This window comes from Nipponia nippon, unplaced genomic scaffold (assembly GCF_047370975.1).
Source record: "Nipponia nippon isolate SJK-2023a ecotype South Korea unplaced genomic scaffold, ASM4737097v1 scaffold_14, whole genome shotgun sequence".
Classification (NCBI taxonomy): domain Eukaryota; kingdom Metazoa; phylum Chordata; class Aves; order Pelecaniformes; family Threskiornithidae; genus Nipponia; species Nipponia nippon.
In genome coordinates this window covers 9,278,883-9,303,849 of record NW_028262330.1, presented here as the reverse complement: position 1 = coordinate 9,303,849, position 24,967 = coordinate 9,278,883, and the positions used below count along the sequence as shown (strand labels likewise).

Here is a 24,967-nt window from a genome sequence, read left to right as displayed (position 1 = left end):
CTAGGCACTTAAGACGTAATCAGGAACTGCAAAGTACCAGAAGAAAAGACACTTCCAAGCTCTTGTCCTCCTCTGCTCTCAAGGAAAAGCTTTAAGGAAATATCACTGAGTCATCCACTTCCTCCTTCCAAACTAATGCCTAAATTATTTCAGTCTCATATGTTCGATGATTTAAAAAAAAGGTCTCCCAGTGGTAAATGTTAACTCCTTGCCTGAGAATAAACCCACATGGGTACTGCGCTTCAGTATCAGTCAGTGTCAAAACACAAAGCCATCAAAAAGTTCTTGAGAGATAAGTGATTAATGAAACATGAGCATTAGTTGAAGATTATTGTTACTCAAGCGATCAGACATTCAATTCACTTATGTACTTCATTTCAGAATGTTTCCTTTAACTCCAAAGCAAAGGTGAGAAGGATATGGTTCTAGCTCCAGCCATTCTCTTAAGAGACTTCATGGAGGTATTTTGTATTCCCGTCTCCTCATTTGCCACAACACAAACAACAACAAACCAAACATATCAGCAGTATCAGGAACCTTAATCCGCTACTGTTTGCAGGACACAGATTATATGCTGCAAGATGCTATATAAGCATAGATATCTTCTTCGTCATTACACATCTGATGTCACATGAGAATGTTATGAAGACAACCGTGAGACTGGAGGATAATATGCCCATATACAAGAAGGTCTGATGTGGAGAAACCTTTGCTGGGAGGCAGTCTTAAGCACCCAGCATTCTTCTTGGATGCAGCAGGCCCTACTGTATGTCCACATGTGTATTTGCAAAATGTGTATCACGTATTTGTGATTCCTTTATGCTGAAATACATAAAAATAAAACCAAAACAACTCATTCTGTATTTGTCATGGCTAATTTTGTTAAACACCAGTATTAGATATGGAATCACAAACTGCAACATCGAAATACAACAAAAAAGCTGGAAAGAGGAAGAGTTTTTAAAGCTATCTGAACCAATTTGACAGCATCAAATGAAAAGGAAAGAGAACTACAAGTTACATCAACACACAGAGATCAGCATGTCAAAACTGGCAAAGCTTGGCAAACAAGCTGAAGTTTACAAATTAAATACTTCCTCTCAAGCAATTCATTAACAACAACATAGATCTATCTAACACAAACAGAATGTCCAGAAATGCATTGACTCCTTACAGCTAGCACCTGCACTCTCTTTTCCAGAGGTCAAGCGTGGTCAATTTACAAACAGCTCAGAAGCAGTCTAAGCAAAACTTCGGAGATGGTGTAGCATTCCGACCTTATGCAGAACTCTGCAAGCCAGGCAAAGGATTTGACATGACTCAATTGGTGAGGAACATAATCCAACTCAGAAGCCAAACTTAGTTCTGACCAGGCCCAACCTCATTCATCAGCATCATCAAACTGGCCAGTCTCAGTCATTCTAACTGGTGGTGTAAAAGCAAGGCAAGCTGCATGATGACAGCCTGGGTTGTAAAACGAATCCTCTCGCCATGAGTACGAGGCCAAAAGATTATTTTCCTGAAAGCTTCCACAGTGGAGATCGCCAGCATCTAAAGAAGATCACAGAAAAGATTTAAACGATAGGAGATACTTAGAAAACTAGTGGTATAGTGTAGCAGGTTATTTTGCAGGTCTACAGCATCTTCCAGTTAAGTATTTCAATTTGATCTGCCAACACTCACGAATTACACCTAAAAACAAAGCAAACAGCTGAATTTGGCAACGTCTTCATTTTAAGGAAGGTTTCTGCCACAGAGACAAAACAGTTTTCCAAAAAGCTCAATGATATACCTGGATTCAGAACATCCGACACCAGCTAATGCATGCAGTTGTTCTATGTTTTCTCCAGGCATAAAAGGTTCATGAAACCATTGCTTTTATTTCTCCTCCCCCTTCCTGCTGTCTCCATAACCGTATCCCAATTAGGAGCCCTCCAAACCCTTTAAGAACTGGGTCACTGGACAGAATAGAAGGGTGGGGTCCTGTAAAAGCGAGCTCTGAACATTTCTACTAGGCTAGAATTAAGCCTAATAAGCCTGTTATTTAACCAACCTAGCAGAAAAATAGGGCAAAGTCCTTTAACAGAAGCAACAGATTTCTAGCCAGCAGACACTGAAAGGACTGAGCAAATGAAAAGCCCCGAGCATGGGGCAGCAGAGGACCCAACACCCCATATCCATGTGTCAGCCTTCCCATAGCACTGCCAAACAAGCCATCAAAGCAAGCATTTTTAAAAAGTTTTTTAAAAGCCATAAAATGACCAACCAAGCACGTATTTTATTTGTAGCAGTTAACAACTCAGACACTTGTACTCAGTATCTTTCACGTGCACCTGAATCCCATAATCACATCTTCCTTAGTTTGTGAGGACTTGAAGAGCATAAGCTACAGGTAGGGATGAGTTAGTTAAATAAAGGAAAAGAAGAAAACTTGTGACAGTTCCAGTAAAAAACAAACAAACAAACAAACTCACTCAAACCATTCCATAAATTTGAGCAGATGAGAGATTAAAAGGAAAGCCCCACATGGAAGAGAGGGAAACATCCAAAAAGGAAACAGTCTTTTTCTCAGATTACCCAGTGCGAAAAAACAGCTTTCAGAATGATTTTATAGGAAGGCTGCAAAAACTTTCCCACTTCCTTCTGTTATCAAACAATGGAACTTGAATACAACATCCACTTAGGGAATTAAAATAAACAGAGAATTGATATTTCCTAGGCAAAGAAAGGAGTGTTTGTATTAACTACAAAAGATACATATTAATGAGAAGAAAATGGAAATGGAAACTATTCTGCGTCAACAAAGACACAGCAGGTCACCACTGCTGGCTAAACTCCATCCACTTGTTCTATCCTAACATACAGCCTTGCAAATGGAAGACTGAGACTCCCAGTTCAACACGAGTCACTGTAAAACAGTTTACAAACTGGAAGATTAATACAACTCTAAACGTGTGGATGAAACTGCTTCTATCCATTGCCACCTTTGTCTATGGGACTCATCACATGTGCAACCACTGAAGAGGATCAAGCTTCAAAAAAAACAAACAATAAAAAACAAAGAAAGAAACCTACCACAAAAAAACCCACCAACCTCCAGCAAAAGCAACAACAAACCATACTCAGAGACTGAGCATTTGTACTGCTCCCCTCCAAAGAACTCCATGCTCTAGAAGGACATCACAGTGTACAGTCTGGATGAATTTTCTTGGAGGAAAGGAAGAACTCCTTTTACACAAAAAAGTTACATTCCTGGACTTCATGTACCTTTCTCTTCTGTTTCAGAATAACAAAGATACACCACTGAGACCTAGCTTCTCCACAGAAACTTGATACACACATACAATTCTTCTCCTTACCATTCCACTCCCTAAGAATTGAATTGCTCAAGCAAGAGTTTCACGTGAACTTCACAACGCTGCCTTTAAATATTTATTAGACAACAAAATTATGCATTCAAATCCACAAGGTCAACACCAACAAAAAAACTCTTTCCCAAAATAGAACATGGAGTTATTTAAACACATTCTCCTGCAAAGCACCTACCTCCAATCACATACTATCCAAAACTCAAATGAAACATAAGTAAATTTGTACTCACCGTAAGGATTACATTCAGAGTCCTCCAATTCTTTATCCCAGTCCTCCACCTCATACACAGAAGCAGTCTGCAGCTCTGGAAAAGTTACAGCCTCTGGCATATTGGAGACCTCACCACCCAAGTCTTCCAGATCGGGACGTATATGAACACCGTCAACAGGAGAGCCACTGACATCATTTTCATTGTGGGAGATATCAGAGAATTCACTTTCTTCAGACTCACTATCAAGAACATTTGGAATATTCTTCAGCAAACATTCTAAAACCAACAGAAAGAGCCAAAAGAAACACTTAGGAATTAAACAGGAACAATTAAATGCTTAGCATACAATAATTCAAACAGGTATACAAATGCACTTTGTGACTACTAATCTAATCATAATATATACAGTTTCTTACATATATAATATCACTACAGTGCTGCTTCAGGTTTCAGATGCTTGGCAACATTCGACATAGGCTTGCATCACAACACTAGCCCAAGTCAGGATTTTTCACACACTCTTGTTAGAAAATAACTCTTTAAACTAGGGCAAAGGACCCAGCAGTCTTGTTTCACCACATTCACCTGTTGGTATTTTAAAAAAATAGGTATATTGAAAAAACAGAGCTCTGGTTTAAAAAAAGAAAAAACACCACAATTTTTTTGTAGCATTGCACCTAGGCATACATAAATATCTACATGGAAATAATTTAGTGCAGTAACTGAAGAGGCATTTCGCATGCATCACTACTTAAATTTCCACAAGCAGAATGTAAGTTTCATTACTCACTGTCTGCTTTATTTTGTCCTAATATTTCAGGCTTACCTTTTCTGGGCTTCCAGGTCATAGTTTCTCTCTTATTAGGAAGCTGTTCCTCCTCAAAGCTTGCAGGCTCAATGGCAGCAGCCATCACCTACGAGACAGTTTTAAAGAATTCTGTAGCACCTTTCATTGATTCCTCCAATGAGGCTTGTGCAACTTCTACTGCATTTGAGTGTTACTGAGCCCTTGAGCCTGACCTGTTTGTTTGTTCCCTTGATGAATCAGAAGCTTTAAACCAGACAGGCTTTCACTTCAGAAAGCAAATCTGCCGAGGGATGGCTCATCCTGCTGCTGCCATCAGTCACCCCAGGCGGCAGCCAAGACAGAACAGCCAGTCTCCTCAGTCACAGCCATAATCCTGCTGCCGCCATTTTGGGAACAGGTCCCAAAACTGACCCAAAATGCACCCGTTTGGGAACAGCAGCAGACTGTGAAAGCTGCAGAGGTAACGAAGACACAAGGAGTGGAATGAGTACAAGCACCAAAGACTATGAGCCAACCACCTTGTGGGAGCTGACATGCCAAGGAGACAGGGGAGGGCCAGACCCCCCAGCAGCCCTGAGGCGCTGGAGAAAGATGGTGGCTGTGCACCTGGAGAGCAGAAGGAAACACCTCAGCTGGTTTGATGGTCCTCAGAGGGAGAGGAAAGGAAAGGTGAGTTATCCCTACCACTTCCACTACAAGAAAGATGAGTTCGCTGAAGGAGAGCCCCGGCCCGGGGCGCGGGAAGCCAGGCTCCCGGGTGCTCGCAGGGCCCTGAGGCCGGGCCTGCTGCCGGGAGGGGCCTGACAGGGGTCGCGGCCGGCCAACAAGGGCAGAGCGCCTCATACTTCGGGGAAGCCCACACCGGCGGGCCCCGCCGCCTCCGCTGCCCGCCCGGGCCGTGCGGGGGAAGCGAGCCTGCCCGGCCCCCGCTCCCCGCCCCGCAGGAGCCCACCACACCTGCCGAGGCGGCGGTGCCCCCGGCCGCGCCATGCCGGCCGGCGTTGAGGGAGGGTCCGGGCGAGGCGCCGCCGTGAGGAGACGTTCAGTGCATCCGTCCGCGCCCGCCTTCCCGCCCTGCCGGGGCCGCTGTTCCCTCAGCGCCGGGGCCGGCCGGAGCCGGCAGCAGCGCCTGCGCCCGAGGCAGCCAGGGGCACCGTCAGGCGGGCGGTCTGCGAGGAAGGGCGGCTGCCGCTGAACCCGCTGAACGTAATGGCAGTGCCTCGGCACCCGCTGGCCGAGGAGCTCGGCGCGACACCGGTCGTGAGAGAGGCTGGCAGTGAGGCGCGGCGGCTTCTGCCGCTGCGGCCGCCCGCGTCCCTCCCAGCCCGCGGAGCCCACGGTGCCCGCGCCTCGGACCGCAGAGCGCCTGACTTCTTTCATTGCTACTGGAAATCGTGTCCGTAACAGAGGAAAACAGTCTGACTTGAGGGCAGAACAAGCAATTAAAACAACTGGAGAAAAAAGGTAGAGAAATACAGACGTAAGAGCTGTAAGAAAACACCTTTACACTCATAAAGTTTAAATAAAATATTAATGCTTCTCCAGGCTCCGTGGCTTTTTAATCTTGCCAAAGGATAACCATCTCCTTTAGGCCTTGTGCTGGAAGCGTGCTCAGAGAAAGCATTAAGAGATGGGAAGCGCGTGTACTGAGCAGGTCTGGTGGTGCTTCGTGAACAGTATCAGCCAAATGCACTTCTAGGAAACGTGTATCGCTCAAAGGTGCTGCAAGGAGCGGAGCGAGCAGCAAAGTTCTGCAAGGAACCAGAACAGGTAAACAAAAAGGGCCCACTTTCAGAAATGGTGGAGTTATCAGCTTTGCTGGACTTAAAAAAAAAAAAATCAAAACAAAACAACCCAAACAAAAAACCCCCCAAAACCTAAACTTTGCACTTAAAAGTGTTTTGTTGTGCAACTGAAGAAGCAAGACAAGTGATTCAGGGGAGGGAGTCACATAATAAAGGGCAGACAGGGTGTAAGAGGAGTAATTACTGGGGGGAAGCATGATGCCAGACACAAGACAGCTGAGAACTAGTGGGGAGAAAGAAGATGGCCTGGCTAAAAGCTTGGGAAAGACAAAGCAGAACGTGCTTCAGGTGTCACAGAAGGAGCAATATTCACAGCCTGTTGCTCCACACCTTGTTTCCAGCTAGTCAAAACTTACTGGAATTCATTGCTTGTTTCTACTTGTGTGAAAAATCTTAATGACAACACAGAGAAATACTTCCTTATGTCACCATTCAGTCACTAGGAAATCAGATACAGGAACTATTGCTGCATGTTCTTATACTTTCCCTATGTATCCTCTACTGGTCTGAGGATAGCATTTATGCTCATTTAATAGCCTTGACATGGGAAAGTGTGGCTCTGCAAACAGCCAAGGATAGCACTGTCTCGAAAAACTGCTACCCATTTTTCAGGCATTGTGGACAGAAAGTTGAGGCGTTGATCAGAACTTTCTCCTATCACATCAGGGACATTTGTAACAGATCTCAGCTCACCTCTACATTTCATAGTTGCTCTCAGAATTACAGCTTAGGATGCAAACACCAATGCAAGGTGGTTGCAGAGGTGTTTTTTGTTTTTGAAAAGAGGATTAACAGATGACTCCAAGGCTAGGAAACAATAAATACCATCATTTTACAGTTTCTCCAGTGTTCCACTTTTCATTATTCAACTTAGTAAGATACGAAGATCTCCACAGGTGTAGTTTCCATGGAGTTTTTTTTGCTTTTATGTGCTGCAGTATTAGCTTTCCAGAGCACCAAAGCTGATGCAGTATGACTATTCCATCTGAATGTTTAGGCAGGAGGATGAGTTTGCTCTCGGAAGTCTCAATGAAGAACACCCTCAGAGACGCCTTTGCTTTCTCCTCTAACTGCACACTTGAACTTGCCACTGGCAGAAGCAACACTAGAAACAACTGCAATGGGGCAGATGATTATTTTTTTCCACATAGGCAAGAATGTAAAGAAGGTATACTTTAATATGATCCAGGCACATATTTACCTTTGTACAAAAAAGTTTTTTAAAAAAAATCCACACTGTCATGTTGTAACTATTTATAGTTTTTCATAAATGTCCAGTTTGCAATAAAGTGTATTTGGAAACAAAGTCTTCCACCAGGTCTCCCTGCAACATCTTCATAGCTCGCCAGTGAATGCTCCCACAGTTTTCTGGTTTGCCTTGGGGATGACTTAGCTCCTCTTTGACATAATCCAGCCAGAGATCTTTAAAAGAAAAATAGAAGTTCTGTTTAGATTTTGGTTGGATATTACTTAACAAACATACCAAACCTAACCTAGAAACTCTCTTTTTGCAAGCGTCCGTGATGTTAATGCAATGAGGTTTACTTTGTCAAGCTACAAATCCTCCACCCCTTGAGGGCCAAAAGCCTGAGTTCTATTCCCAGCTGGAACAGTGACATCTTAAGAAACAATGCAGCAATAATTGAGCTGTTTACTTTCTTAAAAGGAATACCACAGAAGTCTTGATTATAAAAACATCCATACTGTTCGCAAATCCAAATTAAAGGTGATATGCATCTCTTATGCCAGTCAGTGTGAAAACCTTATTTGCTGGTAGTTCTGCTTAAGCCATCTCACTGTGAACGACCCTGGACTGAAAGTGACAGGTCGCTGCAGAGTGTCATGCACTTAATGGCACAGAAGAAATAAGCTCCACTCTGCATGACAGCAGTCACAAGGGCAGAACAAACAGCTACCTTTTGAAATAGATGGAAATAAAAGAGGGAGCACTGAATGAATAAATAAATAAATAAAACCCCCTTACCAGAATCTGTTGAACCAAACTCTCTCAAGGCGCGTTCATAGTATTCTCTCAGATGAAGCATTTTGCAGGATTCCTAACAAAGGAAGGTATTAAAAGGCCATTTACTTTGTACAGAGGTGAATCTGCAGCTTGATTAGATTCTTACAAAGAAAGAGAGTCACGGTAATTACACGCGCACACGCACACTGCCAAAGATTAGTTACCATGGAACTTGGTTTTGTATTACGTGCTATGAATCAACTTTAGAAGACAAATATGAACTGAACACAAACTAATGACACTACTCATAAGCCCTCTCTTTCCTGTTTAAATCCAAAGTTAGAAGTGTATTTTACAAATACAAGGCTCTAATTGGATATTCAACAACTTACTTGCTCCTTTTCTATTTGGATCATCTTCCTGAAGAAGTCAATTGAAAATGGACGATTTTCACACAGGCTGAAGTAAAAACATAAGTAACTTTAGACTTCGAGCCTTTTAACATACGCCCTAGAACAATCACATTTGAAGGGTTTATTTGTCACCTGGTAAAGACTCTTTTAACTTTCTTATAACCACCATTTCTGTAAGTCCAGTCAAGATACTTTTCTTTCATAGTCACAGATTCAGCAGGAGTTGTGGCATGTAAGGATCTCTGCAAATTTAAAAGGAAAAACAAAAAACAACAAAAAAATCAAAACAAAAACCAAACCAACTACATAAACAACATTTAAAACGCAGCAAGGGAGAAGAAACCAAGTAGTACCTTCTCCCTAATTAAGCATCTGACATAAAGCAGATCTCATAAGTGAGAAAAAGTACTGGACAAAAGCATCCCAAATGATGTCTGAAAGACAGCATTAGGTAACACATCCAGCTATTTTTCAAATTAAAACATTAGCTGTAACCTAAAATACATGTCTCATCCAATATTCCATACAGCTGGCAACTGGCATTTCCCTAACATCCTTCATGCAGCGGGTTTCACGATGCTCTACAGACAACTGAATTCAAGCTTCCACCTGAAATACGTGTTTTGTGTTGTAAACAGGGGGAGAGGCAGGGTGGGGACAGAAAACCCAACATGCCAGGCAAAGAGGAAATGTTTTGCCCTAAGCTATTTAGGGAATTTACAGTGAGATTAAAGTCCCAGTTTTGTTCTCAAGTTTTCTGTAACAAGGTTGATGTTTTCACACAGATTGGAACATTCTCTTTTCCATGTTCAGACAGACATCTGAAAATAGAGCAAAAATTCTAGACCACAAAGTAAAAGAGAAGTAAGAGTCCATCATTGGTTGTGCGTACAAACATCTAGATTTCTTAGAAGCATGGGGACGACATTCGTGCTTATGAGCCTGTGTCCAACTGATTTTTGGTAAGAGACACAGTTTTACTTGAAATTCTTTGATATCAGCACATTCATGAAGGAACTGCAGTAGAAAGCATTTGTTACATGTTCCATCCACACACATTGTTCCTGTTCATTTACACGCTATCATAAAAAGTAGGTTTCTATTAGCTAACTACCTGGTAGAGAGCTTCTGTGTCTTCCTTGCTGTTTGTGCCTTCACTCCATTCCACCCAGAGGGCCCATAACGGCAAAGTGCCCTACAAGGTAAGCAGATAAATCGAATGATTGAAATACAGTGACCTCAATTTACAGCAACGGACAGCAACACATCCAGTAGGTCCTGTATTACAGCTGCTGTAAAAAATGTCCTTTAGACATAGCTCTTAGAAAGACAACTTTGGACTGCAACTGAAATCGCTTCTTGTTTCCTTCCTCACTTACAGGACAAATACTAGTTAACTGGACAGCTGCAAGACACGCTGCCAGGGATGAGACAAGTTCTTCTGCATCACCGAATGCTGCGGTACAAAGGTAACCTCCTCGAACAGCAAGGAGGAAAGCAACAATCACCTCCTTGTTTCCTCTCCTCACTCCTTGTGCCCAGGGTTTGAAATGGAACAGTAAGAGGGCACACAGCTAATTCAAGGCTTGAAATACCACACATGAAAACGATGTATCAGGACAGTGAAAAGGAAACACATTTTTCAAGTGAGACACAAAGAATACCAGCTGACTGCTAGAAGAGTATGCAAAATGTCACCTGTGAGCATTCAGACTGTAAAACTGTAGGAAGTGAATTTGCCATTCCCTTATGCTCCTGAATGCAATGTGCATGTGAAATGTCAAGTTCTTATTTTTGACCTTAAAAATGGTTAGGGACTTTGAACGCCTTTTAAAGGAGAAAAAAAAACCTCAAATAAGTATCAGAGGTTTCCTGTCTAAGACTAATGCATGCAAGTCCATAAAACCAGCACAGACCTTAGATTTCATGTGCTTAACAGCTTCTTCAAAACACTGGGTCACATCGTCACTCTTCAACTGGATCAGCACCTGCAGTCTCATCTGCCACATTTCCACCGAAAGGCTGAAGTGCTTAGTTGCAGCTTCTGCCACCTCCACAGCCTTCTCAAAGAGGTTGGACTCCAGTAACAGTTGAAGCTAAAAGCCAGCAGATACAGCTAATCACCACAAGAGATTTGTAATACCTTGTTAAAAAGCAAGGCCTTGATCAAAATATTGCCCACCTTTCTATCTACTCAAAATGGTAAAGATAGGCATGCAAGCAATGAAGGACAGTCTCACAATCTATTTTTCTGTGTCAGCTCTTACCCACTGCTTATAGAGAGCTTCTGGCAGCAAACTGGACTCATGGGCTTTGTTGAACACACTCAGTGTCCTCTCCAGCCTCTAGAACCAACAGAGAAGAAAACGTAAAGAAAATAAGCATTATTCCTGCATATACCGGATCCCCGCATTACAAGCAGCCCAGTGGATTAGTGTATCAACATGTCACTGAAATTCAATAAAAGTTACATATCTAATGCTTTAGGTACCTGCATACATTCCAAGATAAAGGGGAAATTTAAGCATTTGAATTACACTTCTTCCTTACGGAGCAAAAGCACAACGTAGCAATGTTCGTTTACTATATTAAAAGGGAACCAAACTGCACAGGATGATTAGTTAATTCACTAAGTCACACTCAAGCATAGATGCATGATTAAGGTGCCCACGTGCCAGCACCAACCTTACTCAGACTTATTTGCAAGAGTCAATTTATCCTTTTCTTTGAACAAGCATAGGTTTGCAGGACTGTCAGCAAACATTAATAAGTTTGCATTCTTAATTTCCATCCAAAGAGGTCATGGTACTTATCTGACAAGGATGGTTTAAGCCAAAGTTATTCATGTTCAGGCAGGCCGCATGGGAGCCTGACAGTAGAAGTAATCCCCTCAGATGAAGACTAAATCATTTTTAATGATGGCCGCAGGTATTTCTGATAAAATGTCAAAATATAGTTGCTCCTTGGCTGATAGATTACAAAGTCAGTAAAAATAGGGATGATCTGCTACTACAGTTTCCTGATAAGCTTTTACCTTTTGCTTTAATTCTTCACTGTTGGTTTTCCTGTTGTATCTCTCTAAGCAAAAAGTGATGTAGCATTTCCACATGTCCTCTGTAGAACCAAGGGCATAATATCACACTTTATAGAATCACAAGAGTAAGCACAAATCTTTATCTTTGAGGAATATAGAGAATCCAAGCACTAAGTATTAATGCCAACTTTGTGTTAAAATGTATTATAAAAGAGGCCCTACATTTATAACTAACATTTAAAAATGGCTTCCCAGTATAAGCTGCAGACAGTAACTCTTTCTAAAGAGCGTCAAGCTCTTAGTTCAGCTGAGGCTTCAGCGCACGCTGTCACAATTGATGTTCCGTGCCTGTAGTTTTCAATGGGCCTGCAAGAGTGAGGACACTCACAGGCAGTCGAGAAAATCCTTCTCTGTCTGCCTGACTTGCAAGGCTGTATAAGCAGCCAGTTTGAGCCCACTGCACAGATAGTCCCTTGATAGCCTCCTTTGAGAGTAAAGACAGTGCCAGCTGTTGAAGTTCGATACCCACTCCACTGGCAACTCAAAAACATTGCTTACTCACAGCTAACCAGCAATATACTTGAGTTCTACAGGTTTCCTTTATTTGGGAAATTTTCTCTATTTACAACTCCCAAAACTCTATTAATCTGTGGGCTTCTATTCTCCTCATTGGTTAAGTCACATTAATAAAAGCCAACAGGCAACAAAAAGCACTTTCAGTTAAGCAGCTCCTTCGAGAGCAAAAATGCATTGGAAAATAACCCCAATAACACATAAAATAGATACCAAAAAGGTAGCATCTAAAAACTGCTTGCCTTCTCTTAGGTATGGTAGAGCCTGCCAAAACCTACTTCGAAACTTTCACAGTATACAGTACGCTAAAGTACCAGGAAAAAAAAATCTTAAAATGCAGGCAGAACATTTCACCTGTTGGGACTGCTCTCACAGCCTCTTCAAAGACTGCACAGCACCGTTCCTCTCTCTGGGTCATTTCAGATACTTTCATCTGTTTCGTGGTGTGTTCTGTGGACCGCAGGGACCCCAGCTCCAGCTCACGACGGGCCATGTAGTCCCATGTAAGAGGATCATCAGCATACTTGGTCTGCAGACTAAACACACCATGTCTGTAATACCCCTCAACCGCCATTCTTCTTTTGCAGGTATGTTTAGAAGGGTTGTTACATTGATATAGAAATGTACTTAATTTCCAAGTAACTAAATGCCAGAGAAAAAACATTTTACCTTTCCAAAAGAGAAAGACAAGATATTAGCCTATTTTGTTTTTTTATTTAATATGGATATTCTCCACTAACAGCATCAACTAGACAGGAAGCTTTCGAGAGAGTTCTTTCTTTCGAGAAACAACTAGAGAAACTAAAGATGCAAAAGAACCACAAAGTACACTAGGAAAATCCACAGCTCCTGCAGTAAATTTACAGAAACTAAGTGTGGTAATTATTCAGCGACAACTGTATTTTATCTAGATTTTTCTTAGCAGCTTCTCAAAGTCTTTTATGAAGTTAGATACAAGTATCCTTTTCTAAAGAGCATGCTTGCCTCATGTTTTGTTTTTCTTAAAGGATTTCCCATAGGCCTTAACATTCTATTTCCATAGAGGAACAGGCTTTAGTTGTTAACCTAGCAACCCACTACAAATTAGAGAAGTTATATGAGAACACGTTTCTTAAAAAACAAAATAAAAAACCCCCACCACAACACAAAGCCACACCTCACCTTTCAAGAATTTCTTTTTGCAGATCTTGGGTAAAATCAAAGAGCTTTGCAATAGAAAGCACAGCCAGATGGAACTCAACACCTACATTTCAAGAGGAGAAAAAAACCTATCAAATGGAGTATTACATCCATTGCACAGTTTGCATTTCTGTATCTTTGCAAGCTTTTGTCAAGAAACAGATAACATTTAAGTGCCTACATAGATACCCTTTTCTTTTCTATACATCTCCGTGTTTCACCCATATGATAAGCCGTATGCTAGGATGTTGATTGTCTGACTATATTCTTCATGACTTCATGTTATCCAGTTACAAAAAAAGGCTGTGAGAGGCAGGACATTCCCAGCTCCAAAGTGATAAACTAGTCCTGTCCTGACATGCTTACAGATCCTTCCAGCTTGGTTCCACTTGCAAATTTAATCAGCACCTCCTCTACTCCTTCATTTGACTCTGCCATGAAAACACTGAAGGCTCCACATTTGGGACAGACCTCTCCAAAGCTGTCAATGATTTATATCCATCCATCTTGTATCTCCATAACTTACCTGTGAGAATGCTAAGTGACATGACTTGACATAATTAGTTCACTGCAAATGCCTATCAGTCACTACTCACCTCCTTATTTTTAGGTGCTTACAAATAATTTGTATTCCTATTCATTCCAGTATTTCTCCAGAAATTTAAATTCTTTCTGTCATTTCCTCTAATGTCCTTTTTCCCCTCTCTACTTTTCAATGCTGTTTTTTTGCCCCTTGTCTTCCAAAATATCCCTATCTACCATGGTTTCTCAAAGATATCTGCTATTACTTTGCAGTTATTTTACCCAATTCTCTCCAAAAAAATGGCTGAATTTTACCAAGCCTGGTAAATTTAAAATCATCTAACCTGTTTTACTATTAGCATGAATTCTTACTTCTTTGCCGCTAGTGCTAGCTGATTAGTTGTGACTTAGTGTTCAGTAAACAACAAAGCAAAAAAGGTGTGTAATTCTAAACTGTCCTCCCTTTGTTTTTTTTAAACAAACAAGTTTTGAGACTGTAAGCCCAGCACCTGTGCCACTTCAGCCCAAAAGCTGTTGTACTGGAAGAGGTGTCAGCCTGCAGAACAGTTATGAAATCAGAACTACCAGCACTATTAATTTATACTTTGGCACTATCTACACTATCTAGGTTATACTGAAGAAATGGTATAGTTGAAAATATCTTAGTGTGTATACTGGAGCTAAGTCTCTCTGTGTTACCTACTGGAGAGCTGAGTTAAAGGTGACAATTTTCCTATTGGTAAGTAGAAGAAACGTGAAATCACCTTTAATTTTCTGAGCAGCATCCCTGTAGATTATACGAGCCATTTCCCCATTGAGAATCTCTTCAGAGTAATTGAATTCCCCCTGCAATATCAAGCATAACATCATTGAAAAAGTTTTCCTTTCTCAGCTACCATTTTTGCAAACATGGAAAAAACATCTAATTTGCACAAGTTGATTATAAAGAAATAAGACACAGTAAGTTTAACTATTCCTTTCCAGAAATTACTATTAACTTTCAAACTGAGGGGATGTCACAAAAGACTTTACAAATGTAAAGAAAAATCAACGTATGAAGTATTTGAGCTGAGCATCAGCCAACACTTGAGAAGCTTAATGCAGGCACAGGACATGACAGAAGCTTTCTCTAAGCTGTTCTCAAACAAATCATTAATACAGATCCCTTGAAACTATGCATTCAAACATGTGATACACAAGCAGACAATATCTGTTAGGTAAGTTTAGCTGACCTACCAAGTCCATCTTTGCTTGTTCAAATTCTTTCTTTTCCTTCCTCTGTTTTTCAGCATGCATCAGCTCCATTCTGAAATACTGCAAGAGAGAAAATAAAATGAAATTATTGTGGGAGTGGGGATAAAGCATTAAAAAAAAAAAAAAATCTAAGTCCACAAATGTGGTAAAACAAGCTCTACCTGAGGAGCTACAACTCACGACTTTGCCAACATCCCACATACATCCGAGAGCCTTGGTTTGTAAAGGTTTGTGCATGTAACTATCTGCCTTACATATTTACTCAGAAATTTCCCATGTATAGAAATTACCACTTTCTAGTCGTTCTTTAAACCTTAACTCACCCTCAAAGAAAACCATGTTCCCTAGCAAAGGCCAGGGATGCCAGATCTCACCCAGAGAACTATGTCCTAGCAGAGCTTACAGTACTTTAAAAGGGAATTCTGACACATTTATGTATAAACAGTGTAAAATCCTCACTCTGCATACATAAATACAGGATTTGCCAAACAACTGATAAATGCTAGCAGCACAAAGTACTTTTTTTCTTTTTAAAAATCTTTTTTACAACATCTCCCCACCGATGGGGAAAGGAGTTTTTTCCAGTTTTCTCAGACTGATCTGAGAAATGTGCTGGACTGATTTGCTCCGATTGATCAAATAACAGGTCGTAGAAGAAAACCAGGAACTCACTTCTTGATAAAGTTTCGGGGACTCTGGATGGAAGCGCAAAGCACGAAGAAACAAGTGCCTAGCACTTTCTGATGAGAGCTGTGATTCCATTTCCCATTTTGCTGCCATAATCCACAGTGCTGCAACAGAAAATCATTTTAAGGCAAAGCAAGTGGCTGGTCATGAGAACCCATTTTGAAGCTACTCTCCAGGATGCACAGGTTGGTTTTGTACCCATCCCAACATGAGCTCAACAATGGAATAAGACTGATTATTGCCCCTGTAAAACCTAGTTAAAGGACTAAAAGCTAAGCAGATCCAGGCAGTTTAATCTGGTATAGCTACAGATCCAATGATGTACAATGATATCTTCAAAAGCCAAAAAAGCAGCCATCAGTATTCAGCATCTACCTCTGAAACATCTACCTAGTCCCCAGGCTACGTGGGACACGGTCATTCAGACCACAGGGACTCCTACTTCACATCACCTTTTGATTGCTCAGCACAATCCCCGTCAGAGCCCTTCTCTCTGAAGCAGCAGCAAGGCAAAGAAAAGAGAGTAGGAACTTTTACCCCAATAGCTTGAGCTGAGATCTGTAAGAACTTAAACCAACACTACACAATCTATACTGTCATTGATGCAGCACTCGCCATTGCTTTATTTACCTGGTTTATTGGGATGAATGGCCAACATCGAAGAAAACACCTTACTAAGCTGATGTTTTGCATTCTGTAAAAGAAAAAGTTCTGTCTTACCCACTCTAGTACTGAACTGAACCACCAGTACCAAAGTTTCATTGTGAAAGGTTACAAGTTGTAATGCAATTGCACTGGAAAAGACACTTCTCTGCTACTTTATCTTCAGCAGAAAGTTTCTCATTATTTGTTCAATGCTGACAGCTTTCATGTTACCAGACTAGATTAGCATAGTTAACGCAAACCTTTCTGAACTACACAGCTAACAAATGTTGCCTAAGTCACAAACCCGCGGTCTCACTGTGTGTCAAAAGACGACTTTTGAGGTAAAGACTGCATTTTTCTTTGGCCACTTGCGTTACTATGACAAGGTCACCTTCTTCAGCACAGGAAGGACAATGACTGAACGCTAATAATAATGTGAAGACTTGCACAGGTAAGTTTACAAAGTACAGAATTGCCAGAATTGTACTTTTCAGCATAGCCTCTACAAGAAATGTTTGGAAAAATCACAATTCACAGACAGGTGATCCATTCATTCTAGAGAAGGTATAACCAACATGATGATTCTCCCAAACCAAATGGTACTCCAGATTCAGTGCAATCAGCCTCACCTGTGCCACATGCAAGCATCAAATTTCACACAAATTCATTCTGAGTCAAATTCTACACTTACTTACATCAGTGAAAATCCCAGGCAGCACCAATAATACTATCAAAATTATTTCAGTATTACACCATGTGGCAGTAAAGTTTGTACCCGTCTTGCAATTCAAGTTCCAGGTGCCTGATTAAACACCAATCCAGTATCTCAACTCAGATAAGATTAGCATTTTGAAAACTCACCCACTGCTTGCAAAATGCAACGTGTGAAAGCCAAAGCTGGACATCGTCCTGTTGGAAATGCAAGGGGGAGAGAATCAACCTTACAATAAGGCAAGCACAAAATCACTTGCACACTGACAAGCAAACAATACACCCTTGCTACAATGACTTGGCATGCAGAGAGAAAGAATTTTAAATCTCAAATTCCCTTTTTTTTTCCCCCAGACCAGCCTTCCCATCTCAAGACTCACCCTCACAGCCTCTCCAATCAATAGAGAGCTCACTAATGGTTCCTGAGGCACCTCATTTAGGTTTTACCATGAGATGTATCAAGACAATCTTTTCCTAAAGCAGCTGAAAGTTCTTTTCATTCTGTTTCTAGTCCTTGCAAGCAGACTGACCAAAGTCACGTTGCAATATGTGGCTCTCCACAGTTGCGGACTAATGACTCAGAAAGGACAAAATATTGTTTGTGTACAAAAAATGTCTATCTGATACGAATAATCTACTTCCAGGTTACTGCTAACTGTAAGACCAAATGTCCACTTAGTTTTTCTACGACATTCTTCTGTATTATTGGAAATATTTAGTGGCAATGATATCTGGATGATTTGACATACCAAAAGGGCATTTTTCAACCTATCAGTACAAATAAGCAACCTTACTTTCCATTTTCCTGTAGCACGGTTGAAGAGGCTATGGACTCTATGTAGAATTGAGTTCTCAATTTCATCCTTCTTAAACGAATATCCAATGCGCTAGGAGGAAAAAAAAAAGTATTAATTTTATTGCAACAGAAAATTTGGCATAAAGTATTTTGCACTCTAAATAACTGATAAACTTACTGCTCTTCTTTTCTTGATCAGTTCCAGCAGATTAATTTCATACTAGAATGGGGAGAAAAAACATTTAAAAGCAAATGAGGAGACACATAACAGTAAGGGAAAAACAACACAGATCAAGTTTTTTATAATTAATCAGGTGGACAATAAAAATTACATCCAGGAAAGCATAAGCAACAATTTTTTGGCCAGACTGCTACATTTCTAAGGCTGACTGAAATGAAACTTGAGGATTTGTATCGCACATGATATTTCAGACTCGAGCTGTTAGCACCCCATAGTCCTAGAAACGTAATGCACAAGCCAAACTTCTAACACCACAAAAAATTAATTCCACTTAACTACAACTTGCACAGTGCATCAGGGAACTGCGGTCTCTGCATCCCCAGAGAGAGAAGAAACTACAGGAAAAAAGTCACAAGAAAGCCGACCCTCTCATCCCAAACTGGGGCACCCACTCCCGGCTACGCTTCAGGCTCTGGCGTGCCTCGATAACGAGCCTATACCAACAACCCCCCTAGCAGCGAAGGCTGCGGGCAGCTGAGAAGGCCTCAGGACGCAGCCCGTTTCCTACGCGGGTAACTGCGAAGCCACGTCACTTCCACCCGAGCCGCATTACAGCGTCAGCGAGCACGCTCTGCTCACCAGTAACGCCTACCTGAATGTAATTAATAAAGTCCTCCTTCCGAAGCGCTCTCCGCTGTATTTTGTACTCGAGAGCTGAGGCCTTCCTCAGGACGGCCCTGCGGGAAGGGGAAATCAGCCAGCCCAGCCGCGCCGCCCGCGCTCGCCGCCCCTCCCTGGTCCTGGTCCCGGTCCCGGTCCCGGCGCCGCGGCCCCCGCCCGCCTCACCTGATCTCCCTGCGCGTGAACAGCCCGACCCGCTCCAGCTGCTCCAGCTCCGGGACGCGGTCCTCCAGCCGCTGCTCGATGCGCTCCGCCATGGCGGCGGCAGCCGAGGGGCCTCACGCGTACGCGTGCGCCCGCCCCGGTGCCAGTTCCGGCCGCGCCGCCCGCCGCCTTCCGGGGCCGCGCCGCTCTGCCGCCCCCTGGCGGCCCCGCCGCCCCTCCGCGCCCCGGCGCGGCTGCGGGGCCCCGGCGGCGGAGGGCGGGCAGCCCGCACGGCGAGCCCGGCCGCCGAGGCACGAAGTACGGGCGCCCCGGTGGCTGCTCAGGCTGGAAACCGGCCCCAAAGGGAAGGGCGTTGGGGTGGGTAGGGCCCTGCGGGGAAGGACGTCTGGAGGGCAGGGGGGAGAGAGGAGCTTTGACCAAAACGTCAAGAGCCACAAAAACGCCGGGTGCTCTTACGTGGCTCCTTCTCCAGCCAAAGACGGTGCACGGCATCGACCCGGGCTTGGGTGAGGGGACGTCAGCCCAGACCCGTCGCAAGCATGTTGCTTTCTGGTGGGATTCCTCATGGGATAAATGGCTCTTCCCCTCTCCCACAGGACCTTCTGAAAAAATTAACAATAAAACCAGGTGACAGTAAATTTGTGTTTCTTAAGTGAGGGAAGTCCCAGGAAATCAAAAAAATGGAGGTAGGAGATAATTTTTTTGAGATAATTGCTTTAAGTATGTATTATCCACAGCAGTATCTTCTGCTTCTGCTTTGAGTTGCCGCTGCCATGGCTGAGCTGGTGAGATGGAACCACACCTGCAGACCGGCTCTGGCCTGTTGCGATGATTACGCCCTGCTGGAGGAACAGGCAGGAGCTGGTTCTCTGAGAAAGCACACGGGGAACAGGCAGTGGACTAAGGGCAAGAGGGCTTCTGGCACAGCATTTTTCATATATAACAGCCAAAAACAGCTGGGGGTGATCTTCCCCTTTTACTGTAGTAGAATGGCTTAAGAAGTGTTGCCGAGTACAGAGCGGGAACCTGAGCAATTGACTTCTGTTAAAAACGCACATAAGACACAACACTTTACCAGAACCATCAAGAACAGTGGTAATTTTTTTCACCTGCTGTGACTTGGATTCGTGCTGTTTTTTCTCAATATTGAGCGCCAATTAAAAAAATACCAAATGAATTCTTAGTGGGAGAGGCTTAGCAACTGCTCACTCTGACAGGAAACAGTGAGAGTCTTTTCCCAGAAGTGATCAAACAGGAAAGCTACCAGGAAATGGAGAGGCACCATCCAGTCACAAGACCAAGAACTACAAACAACAGAGTTCAGAGCGTGGTGGCTGAGGCAGCTCTGAATCGCAGCTGCCTCGTGCCAAGGGACCACTTGCCCACCTCGCAAGGAGAACGGCAGCTCCTGACGTGCGCTGCCCACCCCGCAGGCTCCCTCCCGTGTCCTACACCGAACTGCCCCAGGCTGTGGTTTCGCATATTACAGTGCTATCGATTCACCTTTATATACTCAGAATGTTCACAATAGAATTGGCAAAATCCAGCAGCTGCCTCAGAGCAGTTAAGCCATCCCTGCAGCGGAAGGAGGAACTTCCCACAGCAAGGACAGCTGGAGGGGCGGAGGGGGGATCGGCACAGCCATCCCAGCGCAAGCCAGCCCCGCTTGTGAGGCAAAGCCTTCCGTCTCTCAGGAGCTACACTTCAGTGAGTTCACCTCCCCCTGAGTTCAGCTTTCAGTAAAGCGGCACAACAGGTAATCCTTCTCAAAGCGGTGGTGTAAGAATATTATTCATGATCATCAGTAACATGTATTAATTATATTGGGTTTGACTTTTTTTGAGATGCACCAGCTCAAACTGATTCTTGTGTAAGTCCACAGACTTTACTAAAATAGTACTTAGGGAGGACTACACTGGTCATGAAAAGTAGCATTAGCATACTGAATCGCTAAGCAAGAATGTGATTGGAATTACTACACTTGATTGTTTAACTTCATTTATTTTGATATTTCTGCATCTGATTGCATGATTTTATACTATAAAAGCATTCTGTATTTAGAGCTTATCTGTCATGGTGCACTTAGATCGCAACATGTAAATGAGAAGACCACATGCAGTTTAGAAGTCCAAAGCTTAAAAGGTAGATGTCAGTCATTACCTGGAAACCTCTGGGAAATTCTATCTTGTTGCTCTCCTCATTCTTTAAACACTAAGCTCTCCCTTGGCTGAAAAACAGAGGTAAGTGCGAAAGAGAGACATAAACAACAGTCTTCGGAAACTTTACAGTTGATCATTCTATCAGTCTGAAAATACTGGTTTGTGATCATCCTACAGTGTTCTGCCACCTGCAGCCAGTTAGGGACTTTGAAACCCCAGGCCCGCCACCAAACAATCCATGACTGTTTTAACTTAGGTGATAGAGGAGTGCGTGTACCCGAAGGGCAACAGCAATCTCCACCAATTGCGCCTCCAGGACAATTCAGTCATACGCACGTATCTACCAACAGGTCTTTGACACATGTGAGAGTTACTCGCCTACTATCCACATACCGATAACAATGTGTATCCAACAATGCCTCTTAGGGCATTAAATCCCTTGTTAGCACTTGTCAAAGCACCACAATATCATCCGATAGAAGCATATTGGCATAGCAAAAACCACTCCGCAGGACCCATCAGTGTGGGACTCAAAGGAAGAAAGAATGGTGTGCACCAAAACAATAGACTCCCCAAGTTTCTAGTTTAGGGGCCTAGTGTTTCCCACTCAAAAACACACACAGAGAGTGAGTAACAATATGATTTAAAATACTGAACTTGTTGATGACCTCACAGGATTATTTAAAAATAAAATACATCACAAACTGATTGAAAGCATTTTCTGTTCCCTCAGATATCCCTCCTTTCCTATACATGGAAAAAGTACAAAAGTAAAAATGCCTTTCCTTTTCTTCCCCCAGCAAAACAATCCTTAGAACAATTCACATAACGGCCTGTCAAAAGCGATCAAACCAAAGTGAGAAATGCAGTGAGTGGCAGGCACGCCCAGCCCGACCCACCAGAACACTGCATGCTGGATTTGTCATGCAAATCAAAATGGAACCTGACATGCTCTTTGTTCATTTTCCTTTCAAAAAATCTACTTTAAATGCCTCCCATGTGCCCTGTTTTGGAAGCTGACATTCCAAATGCATCAGTGCAAATTAAGGGAGGGATCCATTACCAATAAAGACGTTGCGATACAGAGCATTTCAACAAATCTTATTGGGAAGACTGGAGAGACAACTGCTGCAGCTTGCACCTGTAGGGTCACTCAATTTGCTGCTGCTGCTGCTGCTTCTTTTATGAAGTCTCTTTAGAAAAACTCAATCAGTAGGTCCTTGCAGGAGAAGTTCTGGCAAGCTGTCACAGCTTAATATTTATAGTCTGCAAGCAATGGATAGATTGTGAATTAGGAATAATAAGTGTTTTTGCTTTGTCTTGTCTGTATTAAAATGCATGATGGTTAATGTGCATAAGGCAAATATTTAAATGATCAATTGATTTGATATATCTTAATTATTTCTGCTATTTTACTACGAGTGCATAAACAATTAGAGCTTTTTAGAGGATACCACCAGATGTACAGTATTTTACAGTTAACTTATACTATATGAGGATGCCTTTTAAACAATGAGAGTGATGTTCTGACCTCATGAAAATAATTGGGAAACTTCCACTGACTTCAGCTGAGCCAGTGGTTCATCCTTAGGAACACATTTTTAACAAAGCCCTCAAAGCATTTACTGAGAATGTGGGGCTTTGGTTTAAAAATATATGAGCACATCTATTAACAAAACAGCTTGGAATTTACACTCAAAAATAGACTAACCCAAACTTTGGACTATATTAACTTCCCTAGTTTTGTAATTAAAACAATCTACATGACAATTTGGTTTTGCCTCTGCCAAAACCAGCAGTCAATCTGCATAAACAGTGGTTTCATCACTGCAGTTCCACTCTGAGCCTCCAAATATTTATATTTAAGACCATGCAATTGGTCAGTTGGACTGCTCCATACCTGCTTTAATACTGGTACATGTACCTGTCCTACACAAATGTTACTTTTTTCCATTCTCATAGACAAATGCTTGTCTTTGTCAATGCATTGCTTTACTCTTGCAGCTTGTTGGCCCTTACCCTGCAGCATTAGATCTGAATGCTTCCTAGAACTTCATTCACTCACTTAGCTCTTCTTCAACTATTATTGGTAAAAAAAAAAAAAAAGTTTTCATTCAATGCCTTAACAGAACTATTATCCGACAATTTACTCTTACATATAGTCTCTTAAAAAAGGCAAAACGTTTACTTTCTTCTCTGCATTGGCTCTGAACTTTAATTTTTATGAATCAGATTTTTCTTCCTACTCATTTTGAGGCATTCTGTTTCTTCTCAGTCGCCCCAAGATCTGAACATCTATACACAGGGAATTTTCAGTGAAGGGGAATGATGCCTCTGGAATTGTTTCCTTGTCAATTCACATCTGGTACTCAGTCTAAGATCCATCTGTTTATTCAGGGTCTCCAGGGGCTTATACAGTAGTGGCTATAAGTATGCCTTTTAATTTGATTTTGTCATTTGGCTGGTTAGTAAGTAGTTGACAGTCTGTCTAAATGCAGCAGGGCAGTTATAACTAGTCAGTCATCATATTCTAGTTGCCAATTCATAATCCAGTGGAGTGCCAGTCACATTTCAACAATTTAGAACTCTTATCAGTCATCTCCTACATGCTCCCAAATTGTCAACACCATGAAATGTATTGCTTAATTACCTTTAATTTAATAATATTTCTTGCACGTACATTTGTATTTAGGATTGTTGCCAGAGCTCTGTAGAGCAGAGTCGTGCTAATCTTAATTTATCTCACTAACCTGTCTAGGTTCAAAGAGTAGGTGAAATTGTGGCATAGCCTTGGGTGACCTAGCTATACCACCAGTAATAAGGCAGGTAAAGACAGAACTTCCTCAGAGCAAAGCCTCGTTTCTTTCAAATGCAAAGATGTTGGTACCAGCATCAATTAAACTGGCATGCCAAAGAGCATAAATTATGCCACATACTGATTTATTTCTCCTTCCAAAAAGTGGGATTAGGACTAGTCACAATTTGCCTCCTGCTATGATTCTCACCTCCCTCTGTGGAGATGTGTTTAGCATGGCAAAAGTACATTGACCACAGTCATGGCAACAACCAGTCAAACTACTTCTGGAGTACAGATAATTCAGATTATAGTGTGCAGAATCATATATCCCAAGCAGCCTTTCAAAAACAAGATAAACTCTTGTAAAAGCCTTCTGAAGCAACCTCTAGCATAGAAAACCACAGATAACATGTTAACTTTGGTATGAAACATTTAGATAAGCTCTCCCGTCTGTGAATTTTGTATACCTGTGCTAACTGGGAAACATTAGGAAAACATTTTCTGCCCTGATCTTATCATTTAAGTAACTGCTGATAATAAAATTCAAAATTCTCATCTTAACTAACCTGTACTCACTTTAGTTAAAACTTATCCCTCACTTAAAGCTGAAAATAATTTAACTAATTAATTTGAGGTTTCTTCTTACTATCTATTGACATATTCATTCATCCTCATGTATTTTTCTTTTTGATTGACTGAAGCTTTCATGCTTGCACTGTCAACAGACCTTTTTGGTGAGAAACTTCTATTTACATCTGTAACTGACTTAATTCTCACATCTTCCCAGCAGTTCCTCTTTGATCGCTGCATTTCTGAGTTTAATCATTAAGTTTACATCAAAAGTTTTTCAGTTGCCGTATCTTTCACAGTTTCCGGGACTCAATTAAGAGAACACAATTCCTGAAAGTTCACTTAGCATTATTTTTTATAGTTTTGCAGTAAGGACTACACATGCTGGATCTCTGAAATTATACTATGAACTGCCATGATTCCTATTCCATTTCTGTGTAT

The 24,967-nt window shown here is 42.0% G+C and overlaps 2 protein-coding genes across 9 annotated transcripts in view; both read right to left on the bottom strand.

Annotated features, from left to right (window-relative positions):
• Positions 1–7,527, bottom strand: part of COPRS (coordinator of PRMT5 and differentiation stimulator) — a 173,458-nt gene extending 165,931 nt beyond the window's left edge. For 4 of the 6 annotated variants that reach the window (XR_015703168.1, XM_087750632.1, XM_087750633.1 and 1 more), the window contains exons 1-3: positions 5,349–5,943; positions 4,410–4,497; positions 3,602–3,859 (exon numbers count right to left, since the gene is read on the bottom strand). Coding sequence is in view for 5 of the 6 variants with exons in the window: in XM_087750632.1 (XP_087606758.1) it covers positions 3,602–3,859; positions 4,410–4,497; positions 5,349–5,771 (769 nt within the window). In the remaining variant the exon portion in view is untranslated. Of the gene's footprint in view, positions 1–781; positions 1,552–3,601; positions 3,860–4,409; positions 4,498–5,348; positions 5,944–7,397 lie in introns of those variants that run through there. The other 2 variants (XM_087750635.1, XM_087750631.1) reach the window with 2 other exon arrangements.
• UTP6 (UTP6 small subunit processome component) lies at positions 7,357–19,173 on the bottom strand. 3 transcript variants are annotated; one of them, XM_087750627.1, is made up of 19 exons: positions 19,001–19,173; positions 18,807–18,891; positions 18,152–18,193; positions 17,972–18,064; positions 17,328–17,375; positions 16,452–16,515; positions 15,807–15,925; positions 15,120–15,194; positions 14,645–14,732; positions 13,341–13,422; positions 12,534–12,715; positions 11,607–11,686; positions 10,840–10,917; positions 10,489–10,668; positions 9,687–9,767; positions 8,705–8,814; positions 8,552–8,618; positions 8,181–8,253; positions 7,357–7,618 (listed from the first exon to the last, which is right to left on the bottom strand). In XM_087750627.1, the coding sequence occupies exons 1-19, from the start codon at positions 19,090–19,092 to the stop codon at positions 7,461–7,463; spliced, it is 1,797 nt and encodes a 598-aa protein (XP_087606753.1). In that variant the 5' UTR covers positions 19,093–19,173; the 3' UTR covers positions 7,357–7,460. The 3 variants fall into 3 exon arrangements, with proteins under 3 accessions (XP_087606753.1, XP_087606754.1, XP_087606756.1); XM_087750628.1 differs by having other exon boundaries at positions 14,645–14,726; positions 15,117–15,194; positions 19,001–19,172; XM_087750630.1 differs by lacking the exon at positions 18,807–18,891 and having other exon boundaries at positions 17,328–17,376; positions 17,977–18,064; positions 19,001–19,119.
• Between the last annotated feature and the right edge of the window lie 5,794 nt (positions 19,174–24,967).